General features: G+C 45.7%; 1 protein-coding gene across 2 annotated transcripts in view; it reads right to left on the bottom strand.

Moving 5' to 3' along the window:
* LOC108024816 (limbic system-associated membrane protein) overlaps positions 1-26,430 on the bottom strand; it is a 141,507-nt gene that overhangs the window by 23,291 nt on the left and 91,786 nt on the right. For both annotated transcript variants that reach the window (XM_050888654.1, XM_050888655.1), the window contains exons 4-5: positions 12,232-12,345; positions 4,972-5,172 (exon numbers count right to left, since the gene is read on the bottom strand). In XM_050888654.1, coding sequence (XP_050744611.1) covers positions 4,972-5,172; positions 12,232-12,345 — 315 coding nt within the window. The remainder of the gene's footprint in view (positions 1-4,971; positions 5,173-12,231; positions 12,346-26,430) is intronic.

The raw sequence follows: 26,430 nt of genomic DNA, 5'->3' as shown, positions 1-26,430 counted from the left end.
AAAAATCAAAATTTTTCTTTCATTTTTTTGGTGTAAATTGGTCAAAAAAGGTATGACAGCTGAAAGGCGCACTGTTTTGGACAGCTAACAAGCTAGATAATTGATTGGAGTCATTTTTTGACTAATTTAAGAAACTAAAATATTTTCGAAATTTTTGACTTTTTTGTAGCATCGACATTTTTTGCAAAAATGGGTCAAAAATAAAATTTTTTAAGTGTGAATGCCATTCTATAGGAAATTTTATTACGAGTTCAACAAGGTATTACATTCTATTTTTGGACGGATACTTTTATTGTTTTGCCCAAAAGACAGATTGTTTTTGAGTGAAATATTAAGACTTCTGTTTTTGGTCAAAAACCGATATTTTCCTTTGACCTTTTTTGCTGTAACTTGGTCAAAAATGGTCCGAAACTTAAAAGACACACTGTTTTGGGTAGCTAATAAGCTAGACAAATTATCCCACCCATTTTCTGGCTGATTCTAAAAACTAAAAATTTTCTCAAATTTTTGACTTTTTTACAAGGGGTAGCATCATCATTTTTTGCGAAAATGGGTCAAAAATAAATTTTTTTAGGTGTAAATGCCATTCTATAGGAAATTTTATTACGAGTTCAACAAGGTATTACATTTCATTTTTGGACCATTACTTTTTTTGTTTCGCTCATAACACTGAGCTAATATTGTAATATTTTGTTGGTGTTGGATATGTTTTTGAAAATAATTCCCCGGTATAGGCTATTTTCTCTCTCTGCATCCCGTGTGCGGAGTGCTCGGTCCTCCTGCAGCCACAAAATATGCATTAGACTGTAATAAATCATGAGCCTGGCAAAAGGCGCAGCGAGAAGGACTCGGATAACTCGCAATGAAGTTGCAGGCAAACGCTGCCCCCACGCCATACCATCCCACTCCTGTGTTCGTGTGTGCTTGGTAAACGAGGACTATATTCTCAATATTCTCACGCTTTGTACACTCGCATATTGAATTCAATAAATATGTCGTCTCCCGGCTGCCAAGCGGGGGAGTGGAGCCCAAAGCTCTTTTAATACCCGATACCCGGGCGTTCTGAAATTGATTTCGATTCCGACTGTGCGAGTGTGCGGCTTGTAATACGTGGATTGCGGCATGTAATGTCATGCAGATGACGACTACTTAATGGGTCTCAATCTTGCAGACTTGATGGCTTGCTCTGGCTGGTTTTGTGGGCAGCTGGCAAAAATTTTAATAAGCAGCTCTTTCAAAGCACCCGCCGCATTGGCCGCACTGGTAGGTCAGGGAGGATGGGCAGGATCAGGATCGGGATGGGGATGGGGATGGGCACGGGCAGGAGGAGCGCTGGTTGCGGCCAGTTTTGACAGAGTTTGTTTCATATTGATTCCGAAACAGCCACGGCGGCTGGTGGCAGTGGCTCAACTTCGGGCCCTGGTTTTGTGGCAGGCAAAGTTGTGAGCCACCCAAGTCACCCACTCAGCCAGCCACCCACTCGACCGGCCAACCAACCATCCTTACAGACACACAGCCCCATACACATATTCATTCGCAGCCAGGCTTAAACTTTAAGTGCGCCGGTTTTGTGGGCTGGAAAACTTCGGAGCATGTCTGTTAAGTAATTTAAATCCATATTCTGTTGCTGCCGATAAAGTTTAGTGCCAAAACTTAAGCGGCTGCCGGCGAATCCCAGGGATCCCAGGCAGATCCTGGCATTTAATTGGGGGCTCCCGTGGCTGCAGTGTCCTGTTGGTAATTTGTCTCAAGTATCCAAGGAACTGGCCAGCTCTGCCAGTGGAACTACGGCCGGTGCAAGTGTGTGCGTGTGTGGCATTTGTTTATCGTCCTTGTGGCATATAATTATATGCCACACCTCTCCGGCAGCCTCGCCTCCTCGCATCGAGCATCTTTTGTTATTGTACAAACATTGTTGTTCCGCCCATTGTGCCGGGATCTATTGTCGAGCAGCTGGCCATAATTAAATGCGGCTCCTCTCCCCCAGCCCTGCTCACATATCCTTCCCTGCACCTGTCTCCGCCTGATGTGGCCACATCCGTCTCCCCGTTGTTTTGGCATATTGTGCATATAAATCACACCGGGCAGGCAGGCTCCATTTTCTAAGCCACACACACACACAGTCGGTGCAATAATTATGGTTTCCGGTTCAATGATTTCATTGTTATCGATACCTAAACCGGAGTCCTTGCCTTGGACTTTTGCGGTGGCCGAGTGCGCCCCCTCAAAGGCCCTGTAATTACACGGCTAATTGCAGTCTGCCGTGCCATTTGAACTGGACACAAGCCGATTTGGGACTTCTGATTTTAAAGTCACGCCCGCCAAATAAATTTAAAAAATCACACCGCTTCGGTTGTGATAAAAACGTGTAAATTTCCGCCACGGCCAACCGCACAGCCACCGCATAACATAATGTTTTGCGGTCGGATTTGGTCGAGGTGGAGCCATCAGCCGGCCCACCAGGCTGACCATAACCCACAGCCCAACCAAAGCGAGTGGCGACAGCCTGCCACCGGCTAATGGATGGATTGCGGATGGGCCATGTCGAAGCCTAATTGGTTTTATTAAACGTCACATGAATAATGCCCGCTGCAGCTGCAACCCAGCGAAAATCCTTTCGAGGTCCTTGACACACTTCCAGCTCCAGTTGTGCACCCTCTTTGTTGACTGCTGGCCAACACAGAGGCCCCGCAACCTTGGCGGCCTCATCAAATATTAAAGACTGCCCCATCGCTTAGATACAGCTCACCTAGAGAGCGATGGGATGGCAGAGCGATGGGAAGTGCAATTATTTCTGGGGGGGGGGGGGGGGGGACCCAGCCAGATATTAATGCCCTTGCCATATTAAAAGATTTGTCAACGGCGCAAACTTTGGCCCATTGTTTTGCCCTTGCCCAAGGGGTCTAGGAACGATATCCTGGCTGCGGGGTTGGTCCATTTTTTGGCCATCGCCGGGCTGGCTAATGTCTTTGTAAGTGCTACGAGGGCTATGGCCAAAACTTTGGCAGCGGCGCACATTATTTTTTCATCTTTAGTGTGAGCCAAACTGAAAGTAATTTACGCTCGTAAAAACTGCCAAGCCGAGATGCCAAAGAGCGGCAAACTTTATGAAATTTATATATGTACGGGCCACATGGTGGGTATTTTTGGGTTCTGGAATCCAATGGTTTTCGGCTGGTTTTGGATCTGATTTTTCGGGGTAGGGAACTGAAAGGAGGCTGTCCGTGCTGCTGAGCCTATAAAAACTTCGACAGCGCATTATTTTGCCTGTTTTCTCCTTTGACAATAATGGAGATTGGTCGGCCGGGGTCTGCGAAACGGGGCGAGAAATTTACGTGCGCCTGGCGAAAGTTCAATAAACGAAATATTTCTGGCCATGATCATTATTTGGCAAACGGAGCGCATAATAAACACATAAAATAAACAAAACTTTTCAATAATCGACTTTTTTCCCCACTCCTTCTCACTCGCTCTTGCTTGCCGGCGAGGAGTTTTCCGCTTTTCCGTTTAATGTTCGCCTGTGGCGTTGCTGATGCCCCCACCAAAAAAAAAAAAACACACTGAATCCAGAAAACCGAGGAGCTGGGTGAAACAGGAGCAGGACCACAAGGAGCAGGACCAAGTTTCAATGACAAATGAAAAAAGTTGTCGCCGCTAAAATAAATACGCATTTTTTGTAGGCCTGTGTCCGGGCGCATAATGTTTTAGCCGACAAATCCATAGATTTTTGGCGGGCTTTAAAGCGCCTTAAAGTCGGCAATAAAACTATTTTTCAATCGTTTGAACTCGCCGAAAGAGGAGCTAAAAGATGGAGAGAAAGCGAGACGCAGCACTTTGGAGATTTGGGGAATTGTATCGCAATTTGCATGCACCTCACACATACACAGACGGCGGAGGGGGGCGGAGGGCGTGGCGCACACACACAGCGGCACAATCGTATGCAAATATAAAGGGCAACATTGTAATTGGGGAAAATATATGTAAATTATTCATCATTGCTGATTAGAAGCCCAGCCGAAGACGCATGCAAAGGGAAAGGAAAGGAGAATGTACACTGGTAATTTTTATGATACTTTATATTCAAATTGGAAAAGTTTTTTTCATTAAGGGATTTATTAATTTGAAATATTCTATAAATGACTTATATAAGATACTTTATTTTAAAAAAGATTTTAATATTTGTTTCAATGAGGTAAAATGTTTTAAGAAAGTAAGACTTCCATCGTTTACAATATTTTTTAATTCAATAAAATTCAATATGTCCCAGGCATTTTAATATTTACTTCCTGCAGTTATATTTTTCTCAGTGCATGGGAAAGGAGCGCAAAAGATACCCCGGATACCCAGAAGGAGCCAGAAACAAAGCTGGAGTCGCACGCTTGTTAGGCACAGGGAATCAAGCAGCCAGGATCCCCGGCAGGAAGTAGTTGAGCAGGACCGAGGGCCAAAGGATCCAAAGGAGCAGCAATTTGCATCCGCTCTCTCCCCCCATCCCTCCATCCGTCCATCCATATCTCCGACCCCGTCTTCCTCTTCTGCAGCGATTCCGGGGCAAATGGCAGATTAGTTTTGATTTTTCCAACGCCCCAGCCCGGCTAAAAATTTCCACTCTCTATTGAATCTTTGGCCGTAAAGCGGCCAAATTGCAGCCGAACCTACTTAGCATATTTGAGTGGCCCGGACGCATAAAGCACTAAGCACTAGGCACTAAGGATGTAAGGATATGTTAATTTGACCAGCACACACACTCACCGAAAGCACAGCCCTGTGGCCCCGAATAACGAAGCCTAACAATGCGGCCCAAGTGATTTGAGCCCGGCCGCATAAATTTTGGACCATAAAAATCCCATGGAACGTCAATCTGGGCCGGGTGATTGGGATTGGTTTTTGGGGGATTGTTGGATAGGTTGGCTGGGGAACTTTGCATAACAATGCAACAACGTTGGCAAATTTGTGAGCCGGCCTACTTACCGAGTATCTCGACCGTGTGGGTGATTTCGCGCGGATCCATAGTGGCAATCTGGCAGATATAATCACCGGCATCCGTGGGCAGGGCGTCGCGTATCTGCAGATTGAATCCGTTGACCAAACGCACTCGCGGATCGGGCGTTACTTTCACCGAGCCGGCAGTTAGTATGGCAATGCCACGCTTCCAGGCCACAACGTAGGTGTCTGTAACAGAGACAAAAGCAAATCGAAATTAAAATCAAAATTGAGATATTCCCCGTGGGCTGAAATTATAATTGATAAATTATGCTCGAGAGTTATTAAATCGAATGGCAGATTCGAGTGCTTGCATTGCAGTGGCAGCGCAAATTGAAAAGTCAGAATTCAAATGACTCAATTACGGGCCGCTTCAAAGGATCTAAAAAGGCTAGAAATTCAATTTGCCATGGACCCGAACACATGTACACACACGCGCAGCCAGAGGCAGATCCAGAGTGGAATATAAACCGCAGACAGGCGGCATGAACAACACTGGATGAGAGTCAGACAGGCACTCAGTAACACCCACTTGATATCCGCTAATGTGCGGCATTTGCAATCATATGCCAGAATGGGAGGCAGTCAGACACTCGGATGCTTTCACCAGCAGCAGCAGCAGCAGCCGCTGCGGCACCAGCAGCAGGAGTCAGGATGCCGGAGGAAGGCTGTCAGCTAGACACATGTAAGCCAGGGTGGACCATGACGAGTTCTACTTTTAATGTGATCAAATTAGCTAATACTTTCCTGTTTTTCTACATGTTTCTTAAAATTTTGCTCACAAAATAAGCTTGTACCTCTTCCCAAATCATCCTAAATTTTATTTTTTTGTACATAAAATAAAAAAAATATATCGAATAATATTAATTAGCTAATTCTTTTCTTAAGATGATTCATTTTTTTTATATATTCCTTAAAATTTTGTCACAAAATAAGTTCGTCCTTCTTCCCAAATTCTACTAATTTTTTTTTCACACATATATAAATTTTTTTAAGTCGAATAATTCTATTATATTAGCATTTTTGCTGTATACTCTCTGTTTTTTATTTTCATTTATGCTTATCCTATAGGAAACGCAATTTAGAAGGCCTACTTTATTTTCAAATAGAATTCATGGTCCACCCTAATACGACAAACACACTCATTCACGTACAACAGTCCAATGGCAATGGCGTATTCATCGAACTCATTAATTGTGATTCCTTTTTCAATTTATGTGAGTTGCTCGATGTAAATTTCCGCGCGCGTGCTGAACATAGATGGTCGGCCGACGGGGAAGGACATCGGGAGGATATAAGTGTGTATGCATAGGAGCACCGAGGAGGAGTTGGGAACAGCAGAAGCAGAAGCAGAAGTATTGAAATGGGTATTGAAGCCTCCGGATTTGCTACTAATGATGTATGACTTCCGTGTTTCGGCGCCGACGAGCGGCGTTCATTAAAAATTAAAACAATTTTGCCCGCCATCGACGACTAAGTGAGCTCTTCGGCTGCCAAAAAATCAGGAGAGCGGGAAGATGATTTACAGCTTCGGTCAAAATGGTGGCACTGCCGTAAAATACTGCAAATGTTGTTCCCCATTTAAGAGATTTAAGATTTGTTATAGAGACATTTAACAAAGCATGATTATAAATCTCAATAAATGCATTTAAATTTATAGTCTCTGGTTGATTTAAAAACTCGATTTAATTAGATAACAATTTATTCTTGTTGGTATTTTAAAGAGAAAGCTGCATTACTATCTCAATGATAATAAATCTCTTAAATAAAAATCTCTTTCAATCTAGGTATTTATTTTTAAACAGAGCCCCCAAGACATTAGCATATTCAAGTTAAACACTTTAATACTATTTTGACCGCAGCTGTAGGTTCCGCTGCCACCTCAAATTGATTCCCACACACCCATGGATGAGTGAGTGAGTGCAGCAGGAGCTGCGAGCCGAGTTGGCTGGGCTGTAATAAAATGCTTATGAAGTCATTTACATGCGCATTCAAAAAGCGTATTTATTTGCAATGAGTTCAACAACATCAACAAGCCAAGGAAGGCACACGGTCTCCGCTCCATGAAAGGCTGAATGGCTGAAAGGCAGTGCAGGCGCAGTGCACTGCAAAAACAAATAAATAAACGAGCACCACCTGCTGTCGTTAGCGTGCTCTAAAAGGAGTCGAAGGTGGAGTTGTGGTTGCAGGTTGCAGGTTGCTGGTTGCTGGTTGGAGGATGGCCTGGCATGGCATAGGACTGTATGTAGATGGTGTCCCTGCCGCAGAGAACGGAAAGTATAATTCTTTAGGCTTCCCGTGTGGCAGTGGCGATGGCGATGACGTTGGCGAGGTGCTGGGGCATTGAGTTGTGGGCTGGGCCTGGCATGCATCCTGCTTAGGAATTAGGAATGGTTGGTGGTTGGGGGGGGCGAGAGTACATGTACGTGCTGGCAAAGTGCAGTCATATCATATTAGCCGCTTGATTGAGTTATGAATGAAGCAACGCCAGTTGTATAGTTGCTTGGTACACTGCCAAGTCGATTCTATCACTGGGATATGCAAATTGGGCAAAGGCTTCCAAATTGCCCAAGTCGGGCTGTCAATTATTTGCTTTCCCAGGGGCTGCTCGCAAGCCTCACAATTGGTTAATTTCAACGAGTTCGTACTAATTGGCTGTCTTTGTTTCGGCCCTGTCAGTTGATTTCCATTGGAAATTCCCAAAATGCTACATTTTATTTTTAGCAAGGAAAGATGCCCCGCAAAAATCTCATCATTTTCGGAATCTGGTAAGTGGGGTGGCGGGTAAGTGATTTGTGATTCTGACAGTGATGCCAAGTTGTTCTATTTTGGTTAAAATAAATTTATAAATTTAGCAACAACATCTTTTATTTTATGCAACGTGCTGACAATCTTGTGTAAAAGGAAGCATTTTAAATTAACTTGTGAGAATGGAAGATATTTTTTATAGGTTGCACTGGCTTGCTTCTGCGTACTTTGGTTGCTTGGCAGCACTGTTCTTTCGGGTGGCAGAAATAATTATTCTGCAGGCACCATTCAGCTAAGATTGCTTAGGACTGAGGACCGAGGACTTAGAACTTAGGACTCCAGGACTCGGGACTCTTGTTCGTTGCAAGGGCACACATAAATCAGAAGCCTTGTTCATGTGTGCTGTGCAGCATTGCCTCGCCGAGCTGCAACTAAATAAATTGTGAACTAAAATAACAACAATCTAACGAAAACAAGCAAAACACGAAACGCCTCAATTTCCGGTTTAAGTGTTCTAAACTAAATAGAAGGGCACACGGGGATGCGCAGAGAAAGGGACGCAGGAGGGGGACGAGAGCATTACGACAACAATACATGCAAACAATTGCGCCGTTAAGCGAGCGGCAAGTCCTGGAGTCCTGGAGTCCAGGATCAGGAGCAGCAGGAGGAGTGGCCAGAGCGGATGGGGATGAACGAGTTGGCCGGCGTGGGGCGGAAACTCGGTAAAAGCATTTCGGTTTTTCTGTGTCGGGCCCATCCTCACTGGGCTCACATAAACACGGCCTGCTCCGCCTGGCTCCTGGCTCCTGGCTACCGAATCCTGAAGCCTGGACAAATGGCCGACCGCACACGTCCTGCTGCAGAGCGCTGGTTCATTGTTTACAGCCGAAAGCCAACTTTTAGTTTTCCACACTTCACCCAGTGACAGAGATACCATATATGTAGGCACATAAACACAGTGGAACGGACGGACAAACATACACGACCAATTCAAATATGGCCAATGTTCGCATTGTTGCAACAGCGCCTTTGTCTGTTTACCCGGGGCACACTGTGCGTATGCGCAATATGCCGGCCGTCGTCGTGGAGAGCCTTTCAGCTCGATTTTCTCACAGTGGAGGGGGTAAGGCAGGGGAAAGCTGGGGAAAAGCAAGGGGAAAGCAGGGGAAAGCAGGGGAAAGCAGGGAAAAAGCGGGGGGAAAACAGGAGCAAAGCAGGACCAAAGGCCGACCAACGGACATGTTGTTTGTCTGAGCGCAATTTATTGCATGTCGGAAAGGCCAATATTATAAGATGATGACCCCCGAAGATAAACGATGTTGCGGCTTAGCCGCCGCAGGCAAACTAGAGCGCATGGGGCAGACTTATCTGCAACTTCTTGCAAAACTTTCTACGAGCATGTTTGCCCAGAGTGTGCGAGTGTGCGAGTGTGTTAAGTGCGGTGTTCGTGTGTACGGAAAAAGCGAAATTAGAACTGTAAATGGCATTAATATTGAAACTTTGTTGCCTCCATGTACTAAGCACTCCTTGCCAGGCCGGGCCAAGTCGAGTGGTCCGTTCTGCTGTTTGCACAACTTCAACTTTTGCGGTACGATTCCATTTCCGTTTTGCCGGGTAATAGTTTCGAGCGCCGACGCTCCATCAAAGCGTAATGAGCGTTTGTATGGCCGCAATGACGGGGTTTTTGTGTTTTGAATTTTATTGCATTCGAGTTTACAGTCACAGCCCGTTACAGCCAGTTACCAGTTAGCAGTTACCATTTACCAGTTAGCCATGTGGCCAGTTGTTAAATGTTTTGGCTCTGCGCTTGTTTAAGCGAGACCGCAATGAAAAATTCACACGACACTGGCTTTGCATGCAGACAAGTTGAGCAGTGGCTAAAATGGCCAGAGCAATTAATTAGCCGATTTGGAAAAGCTTACAAAGTGCAACACTCGCAGCCAGAGATGGCTTCTCAATGGAACCATTACGATGCAAAATTAAATCGGATTTTCCAGCTCTCACAGAGATATATTTTTGTGTGCTTAGAAAGTTTTAACAATTTGTCCAGTTTACAGGCATAAATTATATAATAATATTTACTTGTCTCAAAAGGCACGGGATTAACATGCAAATTTGGCCAAACAAACTCGGCTCTCAAAGAACAATCTGTCTTTGTTTGCTTTCTTAGCCGGGTCGGGCAAAACTCATCCTTTTCAGTCAGCCCATAGACATTCAGGTAAGCTTTTGGGATATAATTACGCTTTGACAGCATGAACTGAAGTGAACTGTTTGCCTCTTGTGATCAAAGAAATCTTTGGATTTTTCGAAATTGATATTGTCGAGCTGACATAAGTACAAGTATTTCCACTCTAGAGGGTATCCTTTGCCGGGCGAAAGCAGTAAAAGCAAAAGCAGAAGCAGAAGCAGAGCAGTAGCAAAAGCAAACAGAAAAAAGCAGACAAGCAGACAATGAAATAAACAGACTTTGCGTGCCAGACATTGAAGAACAAATAAAAATTCAAATGAAATGATAATGATGAAATGTTTCACTGTTTACTCGCACTCAGACACGACTATCCCAACCCAAGCCAACGCATCCCATCGCTCGACTATACGAGTATATTCCATGGTTTTTCCGGCCACTCGAGCTGAAAGATTACTCTTTCGGGGTGCAAAGCCCCGTAATAAGTGTTTAAAGGCATTTTCATATTATATGGAAATGCTCTCGCGCACACACGCACACCCGCACGCCCTTTGTGTTTGATTTTCGCCTCTTTTCGCTTTCGAATTTTACGAGTTCGCATCGCATAAAATGAAATGAAAATGCGCATAAATTGCACAAAGTGCCGGGTGAGAGTTTCGACGTTTTAGTGCGGTTTTAAAAATTCTATCAATTATTTTTTTACACTTTATGTTCGCGGCCATAAAAAGGGATGTGCGTTCCGGCTCACCTGCTCCCGCGGCAATCAGGCCAAATCGCCGGATACTCGTTCCTAATCATATTTTTCAGAGGGCGTCGCGGAGCCCCATAAAGCACGTGTTATTAAAAACAAAAGAATCGCGACGCGGCTTCGCTTTTAATTATTTCAGTTAAGGGCCCCAGTAAGCCGCGAGCTGAGCTATGGCTGTAATGAAATTGTCGTATGGGCACTTTATTAGCATAATGCCGCATTAGCCAGGGGGACAGGGCTGGAAAAACTCGGGCAACTGCAGTGTAAGCCCAGTCGAAGCAAAACGCCCAGGCAATTTATTTCCCTCCCCGTTTATATTTACTTTCTTGTGCTTTATTCCGGTATTTTCTGTTCTCAGCCATGCTTTTTTATTATTAGTACCCGAATGCCCGCAGCTATAATTTTGTTGCAGAAATTGTCTATGTATCGCATCGCCTGCGTTGCCAGCTCCGTCTTGGCCCTGGTCGTTCCATCTCGTCCTCGTCCTGGTCTTCCCTCTAACCTCATCCTCGTTCTGGTCCAAGTTGTGGAGTTCGTCGTTGTCAGAGGCAATCAAGTGCATGAGAAACGCAAATGAAATTCTTTGTTCTGTATTTCCTCTTCTTATAAACGGATACACCCACCGCAGACGTCTCAAGCTCATATGTGTCTACATAAGCGGCTAGATATGTGTGTTTCATACACTTGTAGAAATTTGTACGACAAATTGTGCACTAAAAACCATAAACATACCATTTGCCACATATTAGCAACCAATTGGTTAGCTATAAAGTTTCCATTAAAAATAATATACTAAAAAAAAATATATATATATTGTTATACTTTTATAATACATTTTTATTTAAAAATAAAAATTATATTTTAATTGCGTGAAAAAAAAACAACTTAAAATATCTAAAGAATTTTTTTTGTGTGCACAAATAAAATGTGCTCCAAGTGTTTGGGTCCAAGTTTTTGTGTAGCATTTTGTCCCCAGCGAGTGGCACAAGTTTTGACCATCTTGCCCGGCGTTGTCTTGGCCCAGCTTTACTTTATTCCCCGCACAGCTTTTCCATCCCGGCCAGAATGCTCCTCGCATGCTGTTGCTTATGCTAAATCCTTGTTATGTACAAATAATCTCGCACACACGACCGCATTTAAATTGAAAAACGTACATGGACCGGCCACCGCTCAAATGCCAAGACTTGAGTGGAGCGGAAGGCCACAGCAAAAACGCCGTAACCACTACACATGTCTTGGATGGATGCCACCGGCACCACCATCGCCACCCCGTCGGATGTCCGTTTTGACCGCTGGTCCTGTTTTTCTGCGGTCGGACTGCCACAGGAGCAAGGCAGTAAGGATGAAATTTAGTCCGGCCGGGGGATTAATGCGTAGTTGTGGCCATCGCATAATGTCGGCTTAATTATTTGTATGGCAGAGCCTTCGACCGCAGCATTTAAATGCAAGCTGCGTGGGCGACTCTGCTCGTGTCGGTATGCCTGATCGAAAAGAGCCGAAAAAAGTCGGGCAAGGGGTCTGGGATCCGCATTTCCCTACTACCCACCGTAGGCCACCCACTACTCACCCGTGTTGGCCACCTCGCAGGGCAGCACTATTGTCTCGCCGGTGATAAATTTGAATGTCTCCGAACGTGATATGAACATGGGCTCGTTCTTGGTCATCATGCTCTGGGCGGACACTGCAAAGGACAGAGGGAGAGACAGAATTTTAATATCAAATGCCTTTGGTATTTTCGTACCGAAATCTAAAGTAAATTACTCAAAATATTATTACTCGGCCTGGCCGACGTGTGCATACATTTTCGGTCGTCATGGACATCATCGTCCAGATCAACATCTGCACTGCATCTTGTGTGTGTGTGTGTGGCTAATTGGTTTAGTGCATTTAAGAATATTTGTCAAATGTCGGAAAGTTCATAAAGTGCATTTTATTATGCCCATCCAATGAAAGTTGTCAAATTTACGCACTGGCCTGGCCAAGGATGGGTGACTAATTTAATGCACTTGCTGTTGATTTGCTAATCAATTTTATATGCCAATCTCAGGGGCTGTGGACGTGCGTGTGTGATGGGTGTGTGTGTAAAGTCTTGGCTGTGTGTCTCTGGGCTTGTAAAGTGTTAAAATGCTCTTAAATATTAAAGCCCACTTTTTGGACCAATACCCCAGTGAGACCTGAATTAATTCAATTTCTAGCACCCACCGGCACGCACAGATACCGATGCACAATGCACGATGCATTTGCGAATTAGGTAATTCGTGTCTTGCATAATTTATTCAGGCCCACGGTGACCGCATCAAAGGACCTCTGCTGCATGCATGGCATTAGAGTATTTATTTGGTTTTGTAATTAAACAATGATTATTGCATAAATAGCCAGGCATTGCGGCCGGCCCCAATTAAACTCAATTAAACGCTGAACATACAAACAACACCCATCATTTGTACTTCAGAATGGAGGAAGAAGCAAAAACCCTGCCCGCCCCGAAAAACGGATACGCTCATATCCGGTTACAAGGTAATCGATTACTTTTAGTGTGACAGGGCAGAATGCGGATACAGATAGGACTATGCTGGCCGCACTTCCGAGTCGCACGCAAACGGAGGGCCATCAAGGATCGAGGCAACTGTCGACTGTCGAGTGCCGGGCACAAAAAAAAAAGAAAGAAAAACGAGAAAAACAAGAAAAACTGTGCGTCAGCTACAACGACGATGCCAAAAGGCGATGGCAAACAATTTAATACGTTTAAGCGAATGTGTCAACAGGGCAAGCTGCCTTGAGCCTTGGGGCTCTGAGCGATGAACAATGAATGGGCGGCGGAGTGGTGGTGTTTTTTGGGGGAAGCTGCTGCGAGTGCGGATGCGGATGCGAATCTGGATGCGAAGGGCCAAGGAGCGGGGACCAAGCACTTTTGACGCCATGACAAGGCCTGACGTGGCCGGCCAAGGTCCTGGAATTGAATTGATTCGATTACGCTGCGGGCACAATAATGAAGTGTCAAATGTTGTATTTATCTGCTGCGGAAACATTCGGCCGGGGCAGTGGGAAAGGGCAGCTCGGGCAAAATAGAAATAGGTAAGCAAAGCCAAAAGTCAGCAGCACGCACTTGCGAAAAGGAAGGGAGGCTGGAGGACAGGACTTCTTGGCACGAGCCTTGATGCCATGTTGCTGGCACTTTATTTGATTCCCTGGCTGTTTTTTCTGCTCCTCTGCTTTTCTGTGACCTGACTTGTGCCGCCTATTTGTGTTTTGTTTTCCTTGGATTTTTTTCCCGGCCGTTCTGGCCTGGTAAATATAATTTCTTTTGTAGCTCCGGCTAGTCTCGTTGCTTGTGACAATATTTTCGCAAGGCGGATAAAGGCGTTGGCAGCACGTGCCTGTGCTCCTGTCAATCGACTCCTTGATGCGGATAATAACGAAATAATGTCAGACGGAGCACGGAAGTTCTTGCTCCTTTGGCCTGGCTGGGCTGGGCTTGTCCTGGCATCAAGGAAGCAAGGGTTTCCTTTTTTTCCCCCGCCTGCCGTTGTCTTGGGATTTGGCATTCGAGTGCTAATAAACCAAATGACTTTGTGCCACTTGGGCACTGATCCGCGTCCCCGGAAGAAGAAAAGAAGAAAGATGAAAGGAATTTCCCCGGGCCCCAGTCATTTGCACTCACACGTGCCGCAGGAATATTTCCTGCATATTTATTTGATTTCAATTTTATTCTCGGCTCCCCAGAGGTGAATATGCACTCATTGAACCGAGGCCAAAGTTCGTTTTGAATTTCGAGTCGGAGTCTTCTATTTGTGTGTCTGGTCAGTTTGGTCGCCTGTTTGCCATGTCTGTGTCTACAATTCAATTTCAATTTTCCAATTTTCAATGCCCGCCGAGCAAGCACCGCTCCCACCCCGCCCCCGAGGGCCCTCCTTCCGCTTCCGCTGGCCAGGATTTTTTGTTTTTGCGGTTTGATATTCAAAGTTTTTCCATTAAAGTTATTCGCAGAGAATAAGAAAAGTTTCGCTCACATACAGTTGCAAATATTCAATTTGAGTAGAAAATTATCAAACTAGTTTTCCTACTTCTTGCCCCTGGGAGGCAATGAGGAGCTACCCATTTCGCCCGCTGACCTTCATCAGAAAAGAGTGCAGTAACGCCCCAGAAAAAAAGGAACATTTTATAACATTTTCGGTGGCACGCAAAGTGCATAAAATATAGAAAATGCCTGGGTTCCTGCTGTTCGCAGTGCGCCGTTCGCAGCTCGCAGTTCTTGCAACATCTGCCACCGTTGCAACCGTTGTAATTTCGAGGCCCTGGGACGCACCTGCTCTGCTCTGGTGCTCTGGGCCGGAGATGCAAGTGCGACAAATGAAACGGCGCCAGCTTGCCGAGCACTCGAGCAAACTGGGTGAACAAAAAAAGTACACCCAAAAATGGGGGGGGGAAAAAGAGGAAAAATCATTAAACGCTGCGCTGAGCGGGAAAACTTTAAGCCAACAGCGTAAGTCCCTCGATAGAGCGCCAAAAGAGCAGATCCTAACAGGTGCTTTTCATGGCAGTTGCCAAAGGCAAACACGCAATATCTTTTGAGCGGCTACTTATGCCGCAGTGGCCTCCATCCCGACTAGCTGGCTGGCCAGACGGCTGCATAAATCTCCCATATTTCGACCAGACGAACTTGCACTGGAACTCCATCCCCCCCCATTCTATTCCATCAAAGTAGCTGCACAGCACTATTAACGTGCCCCGGCACAAAGGGCAGACCCTACAATCTGACGGGCGAGGAGATAGGGAAGCCAACCGAATAGAACCGAACTGAACTGAACTGGCAAATTTAGCACAAGGGAATCAAGGATTACCTCAGCAAACACACAGAGTACCACATGAATTGGGGCACTGAGGGAAACTGTATAGGGAAAAAATACAAAGCAAGAGTTTCTAAGAAGTATTAAACAAAAAACATGGTTTAGAGGGATCTCTATATGAGCTGTTTTGTTTTATTTATACTATTTGGAGTAAACCTATTCCAAAAGCTTATGAAATGGGTGATACTTGCTCTAAAATTAAATCGAGAGGTTCCTTAACCTTTTTGCCTTAAATTGTAAATGTATTAAGGTTCTTTTTTATAATTTTAATTTTTTTTAAACAAATTTAAAAACTATCTTGATGTTGTTTAGTAAAATATCAGCATTTTCTCGCCCTGCATGGACCCACAATTTTCGAACAGCTTTTAGGGGGCCTTGGGAGGTGGTGGCCACAAGCCTGAAAAGCATTGCCAAAATTGAGTGAAAACCAAAGTTTGATACTGTTGTTGCAATGTTACGTGCCACTCGCTCCCCTTCCCCCACTTCCGCCCCTTCCTTTCCTCGCCCAGCCACGCCCACTTCCGCCACATGTTAAAACAATCTAAAAAGTTAGCGGGAAAACAATGTGATTGCAAGTGAAATATTCATGGAGTGCACTTTTGACATGAAACTTGGCCAAGCCGCAAAAGACGGCGGGCAAGAGAGTTGAATGCGGGAGGCCAAGTGCACTGGAGGTGGTTCCGAAGAGGGCCAAAATGGTTGCTGTTGGCCAGGTTAGCCTGCCGAGGCAGGCTGTGGAGCAGTGGAGCGCTAATTTCGCAGCCACACTGGCCAAGCGGCAAACTGATAGTAAACTCGGAGCCACCGAAACCAGTGGCAGCCGCAATGAATACCCACATGCCCCGGCACTCTCTATGCGCTTCGCCATTCCCTTTTTGCACACATGTGGGCCATAAAATCTGAAGTTATGTTCAACAATTTTTGGCCAACAACTGCTGTGGGTAATTTGTTTGCTCGCGTTCCTGTGGTTTAACAACATGTTATCCAGCCTGGCAGTCCCGAAAATCAATGGAACGCTTCTTCCTCGACCGCCAAATAAATTGCCCATCCTTTTTTTGTTGGTATTCAGTATTTATTAGGGATGGAGGCGCCATTTAAAGGGCTGCACACACTCAGTTTCGTTTTCAGTTTTCTCCTAAACAGATACAAACACTCGCACTTAGACTAATACACAACAAATGGAGCAGGACGAATGCAATGTGTCACCTTTATGGCGACAGGAAAATGAAATCACGTTGTCCCTCACGTGACAAATGCCTGGGGCTATGATAGATGTGCCCGGGGCTCGGGCGGTGGATCCTTTCACTGGGCCCCTATGCGCTCTATGTCCTGGGTCCCGGGCTCCGGGCACGTTCCAGATGGCCCCAGTGACGACAACACGTAGCGAAATGCGCATTAAATGGTGAAAAATGGAATTTCTGGGCAAATCAAAAGCGTATTACAATCCCTCGAAAATAAGTGAGACGCAGCAGCAGCGGCACAGTCGCCGGAGGACGGCGTCGGCGAAAAAAACAAATCAATGTCAATGCTCTGACGTCGGACAGGACCTTCTGCATTTGACGTAACAACAGGCGAGTGCCGGTGCCACGTGATTCAGGCCCAGGACCAGGCCTTTTCGCACTGATTTTGGTTTCGGTTTGGTTTCGGTTTCGAGCACATGTCGTCCATGAATATCTGGTAGCATATTTATTGACTTGTCGACGGCTTCGTCACCTGGCTGCCTGGCTGGCGGCTGTCCTTTGACCTGGCTCATAAGCGCTGTCAGAGTAACTTTCCCAAGGATCCCCGGGTCCCGGGGAGGAGTGAGCACATCGACACGCCAGTTGAGTGCCTGCTCGTGCATTAGTCAACGTCCCGGCGCTCCTGCTTATGCCTACAAAATTTTCACACTCAATTGCCCGGGCAACCTTTTCGCAGGATCACGCGCCGCAGAGCAGCCGCCCCCACGGCATCTCAAACCGGCAGCTACTTAGCGAATGTGTTGCATGCAACAAACATCCTGGCGCACACACACACACACATCCTTTTCGGGGGGCCACAAGGACAACGAGTTTAGTTCGCCTTTCGCCCGAGGCGCCATTTCGTGGGACCCTTTGTGCCCTCGCTGGCTGTGTATAAATTGTACTTTCTGATTGTTGTTGCCCCGCTCGGCGACATTTTATTCACCCCAACTATATATATGTGAGCCTGCATATCAGATTAGCGCATATATCATACGTAATGGCTTCCAAATGACGGCAATGATTTCAATTTCACGATAGGCCCGGCTGGCAGCCTCACCTTAAAGCATTAAAGTGCTCAGTGCCCCGAGGGCAGATTGAGTAATCAAAGTTATTACCCGTTTCCTGTCTGCCAACGGTGCGTATGAGTAATGCTGCAAATAGGGAAAGGCAAGACCGGAAGTGAAATGCTTTCTCCCTGGGCTGTAGCCACTTTTTCACCCACTTTTTATACGTGTTCCTGCTCCGGGCTGCTGTTTTGTAGCCAAGTGATTGACGATAATTGACTGTCGCCAGCATAGGACATCAATCATGACGTCAAAATGGACAGCAGGCAGCATGTAAATTGCATGCGATAAAAACGAAATTGAATTCGGTAAACAAAATGATAAAAATCTAGCCGATAATTTATGCAGGGCACCGGAGCAATGGCAATGGCAATTTCACTGGAACTCCGGAACTCCGGAAGTGCGAACAGTGGGATGTCGCCGAAAAATGCTGCAAATTCATGCTATTTGTTAGCCGTTTAATGCGCAACGAAATGAATTTGAATATATCATGACTTTCAGACAAGGACACTCGCTGCCTCGTTGGTCCTTTCCGCTGCTGCCTGCTCCTGGCTGCTCCTTTTCGCTCCTGGCTGCCTTCGCTGCCAGTGCATATTAAATATTTCTGCGTGTCAAATGAAATTTTTGTAATTCTCCTCGGTGGCGTCAAATGAAATTCACACAATTCGCACAGCCGTGTGGCATTTTTAACTTCTGCGAAAGCAATTCACTTGCGGCCCCTGTTTAATTCACTGAAGTGCTATGGAAAATGTGACATGTTGCACGTGCAGCGGAGAAAGTTTTCTGCCAGCTCGCACAGAAAAAGAGAAGGAAAACACAAGGTTTCCTAAACTTGCATTCGCTGGAAATTCTTTATAACTCATTGTTTGCGGCTTCGCCATCAGTGCCATCAGCCTGGAGGTCTAGGCCAGAATGCAAAATAAATTGCCTCCAAAATCGCTGAGGCAAAAAGTGGGAATTTACCGGACATGTAGCTAACGATTTGCTGCTGCCGCTGCTGCTGCGAACCGGGAAATTCTGCAGCGCTTGAAAAATGCGTGTATGCAAATTTCACCAACCTGCCAGGCTGGCACAAAAAAAAAGGGAAGGAAAATGGAAAAATGTATTACACTTTCTAGTCGAAAGGCGGTGCTGCAGGTGCACGGTGCAAAAGGCAAGAAAATGTTGGCAAAAGGCGAGAGCACGATTCCAGTTCGTGGGTCGTGGCCTAATTTTCACCTCGGTTCGGTTTGGTTCGCAACGCAGTGCAGTCGAAAATGGTTGCGGGGGGAACGAAAAAAAAACCAGGGGGAGACTCAACTTAATTAGGAGGTTTTCCCAGGTTTTCCTAGGTTTTTCCAGGTTTTTCCGGGGGTTTTTGCAGGCTTTTCATCAGCGCGGTTCTCGCGGTGAGCAAACGGGTAAATACGATTCACCGGAGCTCCGTATATATGCCGTATATAATGCGATTCCTGACTGTCCCGGCTGTCCGATCGTCCTTCCTGTTGACTCGCTAACTGGCTTTTTGTTTCACTTTCTGCTGCCCCTGTTGTTGCTACACTTGCCGCATTGTTTCGTGTTTTTGTTGGCTAGTGCACGTGTGTTTGTGGAAAATAGAATGCATAAAGTGTGAAAAAGCAGGAGCAACAGCAATGGCGACAACCACAACGGCAGCAAAGAGGAAAACAACGCACAAAGGGAAACAAATCGGATTAGGGAAGCGGAAATGTGGACGAAAAATGTATGGATGCTACGCTGTGTGTGTGTGGGTTCCTGGGATGACCTCTGTGTCGAAGTATCCCGCTCAGATCCTTCGGAAGCTGCTGGCCAATATCAATTGCAGTTTACCGTATGTGTGACTGATTGCATAACTATATGGAAATCGCCCGAGATGGCTCTTAAAGCTCCTGCTCTTCAACGGGGCCCGGCACGAGCTCAATAAGCCCTGCATGCGGGTCCTTTTTCACACATCCACATGCACTTGGAAAATTCAGAGAGATTCAAAGGAATTCCCAACTCTGTTCAAGAAATTTTGTTTGCAGTTATTAAATCACTTAAAAGGGCGCTCAAAAGTATGCAACAATTTATTGATTTGAATGGGAGGCAACTTTTTCACAGCATACTTTTAGACACCTACTTAAATTAATTTAAAACAGAATTCTTAAAAAATGAACTTTTAACGCTTGCAATCATTCAATGATAAAGCAGAAATTCAAAGTTCCCTCCAAATTTTGTACAGAAAGGTTAATTCATTGAGAGGAACCTCTAGTTTCTTTATGTGCATGTACCAGCACTGATACAAAGGACGATAACTAGGTTGTACGTGTGTGTGTGCTCGTGTCAGGACATGGTGCATTTTTTACGGACAGGCCAACCATTTAAATACTTCAACAAAGGCCTGGACTAGGGCTAGAGCAGACAAAGCAAAAATGTTTTGAAAAATGCGACAGGACAGGGCCAAGTGCAAAAGCGGGGGCTAGGTGGGTTAAAGCTGACAATGATGCCGCTAGGAATTTAAGTGGCCACATAACTTAGTCGCCTGGTGACATTAAGCTGAAATTAACCTTGTAATGTCACACGGACAAAAGGCAAGTGCATAGAGTATGCACTGTCTGTGGGTAAATGGGAAATGGAAATGGAAAATGGTGGAGCGGAGGGTGTTCCTTGTGATGGGATAAAATTAATTACGCAGCAATGTCGTAATAGTTGGCAAACTAGACTTAAAGCGAAAGGGAGCGGTACAGAGTGGCTGGCAAACACAGACGCAAATGAGATGAGCGGGCTCAAGTGATGGGCGGATGGGTTCCACAGGGCGGATGGGGAATCTGAATCAGATGCCAAGTGAGATAAGCAAACAAACAGCCTTGGTGCTAAATTTTAAGTGTTACAAGGACAACAACGCGCGGTGTTTGTGTGTTTGTATGTGTGTTTGCATGCAAACGGAGATGGCAAGGACCTGCGGCTGTTTTGCCGCTGTTTAAGTGTGCGTGTGTGTGAGAGCCGAAGCCTGCAGCTCAATGTGTGTTTGCCTCTGTGTGTATAATTGTTTGCCGTTAAGTTTACGGCAACCACAGGCGGTGGCAACAATCGGCGGCATCGCCAGCAATCAGCCGCTTGCCTCCGCCGCCTGATGAGCTCGACCTGTCAATGGTTGCCTTTGACACTAATACCCCAACACGCACGGCGGTTGTCAGGTCGAGCAAACATTCACTCACACACGAGCACACACAGAAGGACCAAAAGACAAACAGCCGCACAGACAGACAGACAGACATCTCATTATGGCCCTCCAAGTAGTTACTGGAAACGGCTCTGTGCTCGCACGATAATTTTATTCATTCCGTTCGGCTAGACCCCGGCAAACGGCAATCCAACTACTTCGCCTTTAATTACGCCAACAGCCGAATACCATAATTAAGTAAGCGGCTTATGATGCACAATTAAACGGTTGCCTTGACAGGAGTTTCATCATCAGCGGCGCTGGCATTGGCATTGGCTTCAGCCATCGACATCTTTGCCAGATTCAGATCCTGCCGCCGCGGAACCCAATCAAACTTGAAAGGCAGAACACGCATACGCCACGTGGGACGCACACCGTATTAGCATAAAGGCAAAGCAGGCCACTCGCCATAAACAACTTACAACTGCCGCTGTTCGCACGCGCACACTGAGGGAAATGGCAGTTTACTTGGGTAGTATGTCAACGCGGGTCTTAGTTTAAATTGACTATTTGGATTTTACACTTAGATATTTGTTTTTGAATTCTCTTATAAGATATTCTTTTAAAGATAGAAATAATAAAATAAAATAGATGGTGTGCCTAGTGTTGCTGCATACTTTTATACACCTTCATATGTAAATTTTCAAAGCCCTTTTGAACACCAAATCATTGCTCTTCCAATGTTTTCATTGCTCAATTCCTTCTCCTCTTTTTTGGAGTTTTTTGCGCTGTGCACACACTCTAACTTTCTTCGTGCGTTTACATGTATAATTCGCTTGGGTCGCACCTTTCATCTAACGAAGCTATCAGCCCCGAGCCCGGCACGTTTGATGTAGCGCAAAAAAGGGTCAACATTGTCATGGCCATCTCGGCTGGCACTGATTTTAGCTTCCTGCTTCTGGCGCCTAGCTCCTCCCAGCCGGCTCCCAGCTCCCACGGCCATGTAGCTTGGAATATTTGGGCCTACGAAATGCCTATGCACGCACCGCTCCTAGTGTGCTGATAAAAATGTCAACACACAATTGATTCTCTCGCACTTTTGCATCGGGATAGGATCGAAGCATCGGCCATCGACATCGGCTATATGGCCTCACGTCTGTTGTTTGATTTTATTGGGCCACATTTTTTTTTTGCGCCCCCCTTTTTCTCGGCCTAGCAGTTTTTATTTTCCCGCTTTCCTTTGCAGTTTTCCCTTTCGGTTGTGGATGTTTTTTTCTTGCAGTGACCCCATCCGCAACGTTTTTCCCCAACGGGACGTTGTTTAGACGACCCGGGCAATTGTTTACAGTCCTTGGGTTTCATGACGGGTCGCCGGTCTCCGGTTTCTGGTCTCCGGCCGTCAGTCGTTGGGCTCTCCTGGCTACATGCTTTGCATGAAATCACGTCGTCATCAGGGCTGACATTATGTCCCTGGGATTAAAGTATCGAAATGGCACTTTGAATTTATCGCTCAAGTTGCAAAGTGTGATTTTTATTGATATTGATACTCTCGACTTTCCACTTGCCGCAGTTTTGCAAAGGCAACAAACTTGTTTTAACTGACTGTGGGGTAAAAACTTAGTTGCTCCCCCGGAAATAAGTGTATGCAAATATTGTAATGAGCGCTGGGGAAATGCCTGCAAAGTTTTACTATCTTGCGGCTCAGCTCGGCATTTGCATAAGCCTCGAAATAAATATAAAATATTTTGCATTTAATTATCCTGCTCCTTGGCAGCAGCAGGCGCAGTCGCAGTCGCAGGAGCAGTCACAGTCACAGTCTGGGGCTGCAGATAATCAACAAGCGGCGGTGGAGTCGAGCAACCGAAATAAAAACTAAATTGAATTTCACAGTAAATAAAAGTTTATCCGCCAGATAAAGGTGTGGGTGGCAGTGCAACTGCAACAGCACGCTACGTGCATTATTTACTGAAAACTGGGCAACCAGGTAGGACACCCGGCCCCATTTCACCCTTACTTAGCCATCTCCAACTCCACCTGGCTTAATTGCAAGCCAAGACGTGTGTGAGCTTGTGTACATTTTTGCGTCAATTAAGTTTCAACTCTCAGATACTTGGCAATTTACGTGTTGTAGCTTGGCTGTCGCAAGTTTTAAAGCAGATTCTCATTACGCGATTGCAAAACTTTTAATGTTGTTCTTTTGTAAGTTGGCCTTGCCGGCGCTGCTCATTGTTTCCCGCCTCCAGTTAGCTGGTGTTTCTGTTTCTGATTCTGCTGCTGCTGCCGCTGCCGCTGTACTGCCTGTGATTTATGTGATAATTCCCGCTCAAGGAAGTCTCACAACCAGACGATGAAGCCCGCTCCTCTGGGCCTCGGCACACATCCACAGATGGATGTATATTTGTTCCTCCTCATATGCGTTTCGCTCGCAAAACGGATGTTCGGAGGATATGAGCAAGTTTTAGTGCCATAGTTAGTTGTTTATTTTGCGAGCTGCAACTTATTTTTTATGTCCGCTGGCAGGAAGTAATCATCTTGATGGCTCTTGAAATTTATAGCGCATTTCGCTGGATGTGGCTGGCTGTGCTGGCTGCGTATCTATCTGCGTAATGAACTACACGATTTTGGCATTAAAGCAGATGCTGCCGCCTAAGCAAAAAGCCGAACACCACCCAAACACCGAACGACAATTGCAGAACACACACACTCTGAGGCAAAGTGGAGAACATGGCTAGGAAAGCGCGAGCAATTGTGGGCGTTTTTGGCTTAAAACCCCCCAGGGGCTATGTCTGGCTTGTGTGGGCCATGTGTGTGTGTTGTGTGTGTTACCGACAGCTTAGCACGGCCTTAATGCCGTTAAACTCGACTGTCGCTAACGCTTTTAACCTGAGGTTAAATTTTCAATTTGCCTTTACGCTTCTTGCCGGCTCAGACACAAAACCCCAAGCCAAACCCCGGCAAACCGAAGACAATGGCAATTGCCAGGCCCGAGCCTGAGCCTGAGCCCGAGCATGTGTGTGTTAACCGACTTTACCCACTTTGTTCTATGGCAATGCCAAGCGCCTCCAGGTTTTTCTGCAACACCGCAGCAAATTACTCTCGAGCCGCCTCTTTGTATTGTTTCTCATCTCTGGATATCCTTCTGCTCAGCTTGTTGTATATATTTTTTATACATTTTCCTATACCTAAGTCGAGCAGACAGAAATACTTATGCACGCAGGCAGCTTTGGCTTTGGCTTTTGCCTCTGACCTCTGCACTTGAATTTCGCCCCGGCAAGGACTTGAAATTAAATTAATTCTATTGAATTTTATTAGATTTCGCCTAACAGAGTACAATGATCGCCATGATGACGATGGTAAGACGACAGCATGGCAAGGACACGGCCAAAAGCAGGCACTCCAACCAGTTGGCTGTACAAATTGTAGGGAATAAAGTCAAAAATTCTGCCAGACGTCTCTGAAATTCCTTCTGCATTTCTATATGTATATATAGAAAATGTATATGTACAATGCCTGTTGGAGTGCTCTTATAATTCAATTTCTCGGCTGCTTTTGTTGGGGGCTTCCGACAAATTTGTTGAAGTAGCATATTTCATGCATTAATTTTTGTTTTCTGCCCCCAAGTTTGGCAATTAATTTAATCGCACTGAACAGTGCGAGTCGAGTGGAGGACACGCTGTCAAGCAACAATTACGGTCGAGGCAATAAAAGGAAATAGAATTCAATTAAAAATTAAATTTGTCAATTGCAGGGCAGGGCGACACGCCTTTAAGTCCTCCATACTCACGCACTCACACAAGGCCTAAACAACAGGACGGGGAAAGCAGCAAAAAAAGCAGGAGAAAAGCAGAGCGCAAGCAAAAGCGTTCCAAGGAAGCCGGAGCCACGTTTGCATGGCATACTTTTGGGCGCTCTGTGAAGTTGAATGCAAATGCTTCCGTTTCCGTCAGGAGAATGGAATGCGAGTGCGTGTGTGCGTGCTGGGATCCTCCGTGCTGGTGCTCGTGGAACCTTGACACAGAAAAGGGAATCCCCACTCCCACCTCCTGCTTCCCACATGGCAAACTCCCTTCATAATTCATCTAATTACCGAGCACGACACTTTCGGCCATATAAATATCGACACAGACGACAAGCTGCAAAATGCTGCGGGACTTGTGCGACCTTTCCCTCCGACCGAGTCGCCAAAATTTTCTGCAAAATGACACGAAGTCACGTGTTAGACTTGGCGACTTTGGCGCTTGTTAACTTGTTAGCCCGCTGGCTAATGGCTAAAACGAATTCCCTGTTTGTCACCGAGCGACATTTAAGACTCGCCAAGATTTAATGAAACTCAGCCAGAGTTTTTGCCCTGAGTGTGTTCGCACGACGACGATGACGATGGCGCAATGGCGGCCAATACAAAAGTCAGTAAATCTCTAAAAGGAAAACCAATTACGGCCATTACCACATATGGCAATTACAAAGGACCGTTTCCTGTCTGCACGCGCTCGAACAGCAAAGTCTCATTAGTTGGCCACAACGTGGGTGGATGGGCAGGGGCTCTGAGGTATGTAGTGTGCCACTTGCCGCAGATGTCGAAGGATATGTGTGTGTGTGCAGGATCAGCGCGGAGGAGAGCGACCATGGATGGCTGGCAATGTTAATGACTCCAAAGATGATGGCAGAGATGACGAGCACTCGCCGCCCATCCATCGAATGTCCTGGCAAACTGTTGCTAATGCAATAAAGCGAGCGTTTCACGTTCCACATACATTATTCCCTGTTCAACCAATTTGCCCGGTCTGCTAGCTGGTTGAAAAAGCAATCGAATTTTCCCCCTTTTTTTTCGCCCCAGCCAAATGCAACACAAATATTATATTATCCGTATATATATTTCTGATATATTTTTATGAACCTTTCAGGCCGGACATTTTACGGCTCCAAATCATTTTGCACATTTCGCCACAATTTATAAAATAAATATGGTCGTGGAAAAAGAGCGTAATGGAATTTATAGAACAAAAATGTGTATGCATAAATTACAATAACATCTGTCCCCGCCCACAGTTCTTAGCCACTCGCCCACCCAATATCCCCGTTTATATATATATATAGATTTCCTTCTACTTTTTTCCCCATTTTTGTATGCTTTTCCGCAGGAATTTCATTTGGCGAATTGTTTGCCTTGTGTCGTAAATTCGCAGTAGTAAAAATTGTTAGTTGCGTTCCGTTCGCAGGACATGGGACACAGGACATCGAACTACCGCCGCCGCCGTCGTCGCCATATGTGCGTGTTTACAGGCGCAACATGGCACATACGAATTTTCATGATATTCCATAGTTTATGCCATCCAGTTGATCTATGGATTGGATTTTCTTTTTCTTGTTTTCCCCCCTCCCCGCCTCCATTGTTTTCCCTTATTGGGCATGCAAAAACCCATTAGCAGTGCTGGGTTCCAGGGGCTTTGCAGCCCCTTTCTCTCGCCGGAAAACCCCCAGAAAACAGAAATTATC

The sequence above is a fragment of the Drosophila biarmipes genome, chromosome 3R (genome assembly GCF_025231255.1).
Source record: "Drosophila biarmipes strain raj3 chromosome 3R, RU_DBia_V1.1, whole genome shotgun sequence".
Classification (NCBI taxonomy): domain Eukaryota; kingdom Metazoa; phylum Arthropoda; class Insecta; order Diptera; family Drosophilidae; genus Drosophila; species Drosophila biarmipes.
The sequence above is the reverse complement of the archived record's forward strand: the minus strand, read 5'-3'. Positions and strand labels throughout refer to the sequence as shown.